Genomic DNA, 2,045 nt, shown 5'->3' on the forward strand with positions numbered 1-2,045 from the left:
TCAAATCTGGGAGCACCACATTTCCCCCTTCAGTCCTCAGAAGGTTCAAAACATATCCATCACCTGCTCACCTTTGCACCAGGAGGAGACGTTCTCTTCTGTGGCTGCTTCTGCTCCTTCTCTGCCTCAGCTTGACTCAGGAGAAAACCTTCTGCCAGGGCCACTGCCTGGGAAGAGGTCTCTGCCCCACATTCCCTGACCCAGCTCTCCATCTCCGGGGGCAGGATGGTCAGGAACTGCTCCAAGACCACCAGGTCCAGGATCTCTGTGTTGGTGTGACGCTCTGGCTTCAGCCACTGACGGCAGAGATGGTGGAGTCGGCTGCAAATCTCTCGGGGTCCCTCGCCCTCTTTGAAGGAGAGCTGCCTGAAACACTGGCGCTGTATGTCTGAGCTGACAGGCTCCTCATTCAGAAACATTTGTACTGTCCTCTCCCACAATTCCCCACTGCTGTCAGCATTAATGCGATCAATGCTTCCTCCTTCCGAACCAGTTAAGGTTGTTTCAACCATCTCTGTTTTTTTACACCAATGGAACCATAAATAAGATCAAAGTTATTCTTCCTCCTTCCGTCTCAGGGGAAAGATGTTCCCAAAATGTTCTTTTCGAACACCCTGTAAAACCAATACATTTTTATATTATTGATAACACACTTATTATCATTCATTTATAGAGCACCATCAATGTACATTGTTGTGTTATGAACCATTATCCTGGTTAGTTGTTGCTGTTGTGTGTCTTCAAGTCATTTCCAACTTATGGCAACCCTAAGGTGATCCTATCATGGGGTTTTCTTGACAAGATTTGTTGAGAGGAGGTTTGTCACTGCCATCCTCTGAGGCTGAGAGAGTGTGACTTGCACAAATGGGTTTCCATGGCCGAGCTGAGATTCAAACCCTCGTCTCTAGAGTCCTAGTCCTAGTCCAACCAAACCACTTCGCCACGTTGGCTCTTCTAATCCTGGTACTGGTACTCTAAAGGCACCAGACCTTGTCTAATCTTGGAAGCTAAGGAGGGTCTCAGAATCCCAGACTAGTGGCCAACATTGGCTGAGGCTTCTGGGAGCTGAGGTCCAAAACCTCTTAAAGGGCATCGTTTGGGGATCACTGCTCTAGAGAATAGGACCTGGAGCAATGGTTGCAAGCTGCAGAAAAAGAGATTCCACCTCAATATTAGGAAGAACCTCTTGACACTAAGAGCTGTTTGACAGTCGAACACATTCCCTCTTGAACATGAGTCAACAGTGAGATGCAGCAGCTAAAAAGGCCAACATGGTTTTGGTCTGCATCAATGGGAGTATTGTGTCTAGATCAAGGGAAGTCATAGTGCCACTATATTCTGCTCTGGTCAGGCCCCACCTGGAATATTGTGTCCAGTTCTGGGCACCACAATTTAAAAAGGACATTGAGAAACTGGAGCGTGTCCAAAGGAGGGCCACTAAAATGGTGAAGGGTTTGGAAACCATGCCCTATGAGGAATGCCTTAGGGAGCTGGGGATGTTTAGCCTGGAGAAGAGAAGGTTAAGAGGTGATATGATAGTCCTGTTTAAATATTGGAAGGGGTGTCATATTGAGGAGGGAGCAGGTTTGTTTTCTGCTGCTCCAGAGACTAGGACCCGGAACAATGGATGGAAGCTGCAGGAAAAGAGATTCCACCTCAACATTAGGAAGAACTTCCTGACAGTAAGGACTGTCCGACAGTGGAACAAACTCCCTCGGAGTGTAGTGGAGTCTCCTTCCTTGGAGGTCTTCAAACGGAGGCTGGATGGCCCTCTGTCCCAGGGAGGGCCTTGAGTGAGAGTTCCTGCATGGCAGAAGGGGGCTGGACTGGGTGGTCCTTGAGGCTGCTGTGCCAGAGGGAGAGAAGCCCCTCCACGAAGGAATCATAGGGTTGGAAGAGGCCATAAGGGAGTCCCCAGGTCTCCTCAAGGGGAGGAGCAGGAGGAAGGGTCGGGATCAGGACTCACCAGAGCAAACAAGGAGAGAAAGGTCGCCCAAGAGGGAGGACTGTCAACTCTACTGCCCTGGAGGACTGGGTGCCCCTTC

The 2,045-nt window shown here is 49.6% G+C and overlaps 1 protein-coding gene across 1 annotated transcript; it reads right to left on the minus strand.

Annotated features, from left to right (window-relative positions):
• Positions 1-63: 63 nt before the first annotated feature.
• LOC121918521 (zinc finger and SCAN domain-containing protein 30-like) lies at positions 64-2,045 on the minus strand (the record flags this gene model as incomplete). The annotated part of the gene is made up of 2 exons (XM_042444556.1): positions 1,967-2,045; positions 64-614 (listed from the first exon to the last, which is right to left on the minus strand). A coding segment is annotated over exon 2 (449 nt), but the record flags the coding sequence as incomplete, so codon positions are not given.

Source organism: Sceloporus undulatus, unplaced genomic scaffold, assembly GCF_019175285.1.
Source record: "Sceloporus undulatus isolate JIND9_A2432 ecotype Alabama unplaced genomic scaffold, SceUnd_v1.1 scaffold_15062, whole genome shotgun sequence".
In the NCBI taxonomy this organism is placed as follows: domain Eukaryota; kingdom Metazoa; phylum Chordata; class Lepidosauria; order Squamata; family Phrynosomatidae; genus Sceloporus; species Sceloporus undulatus.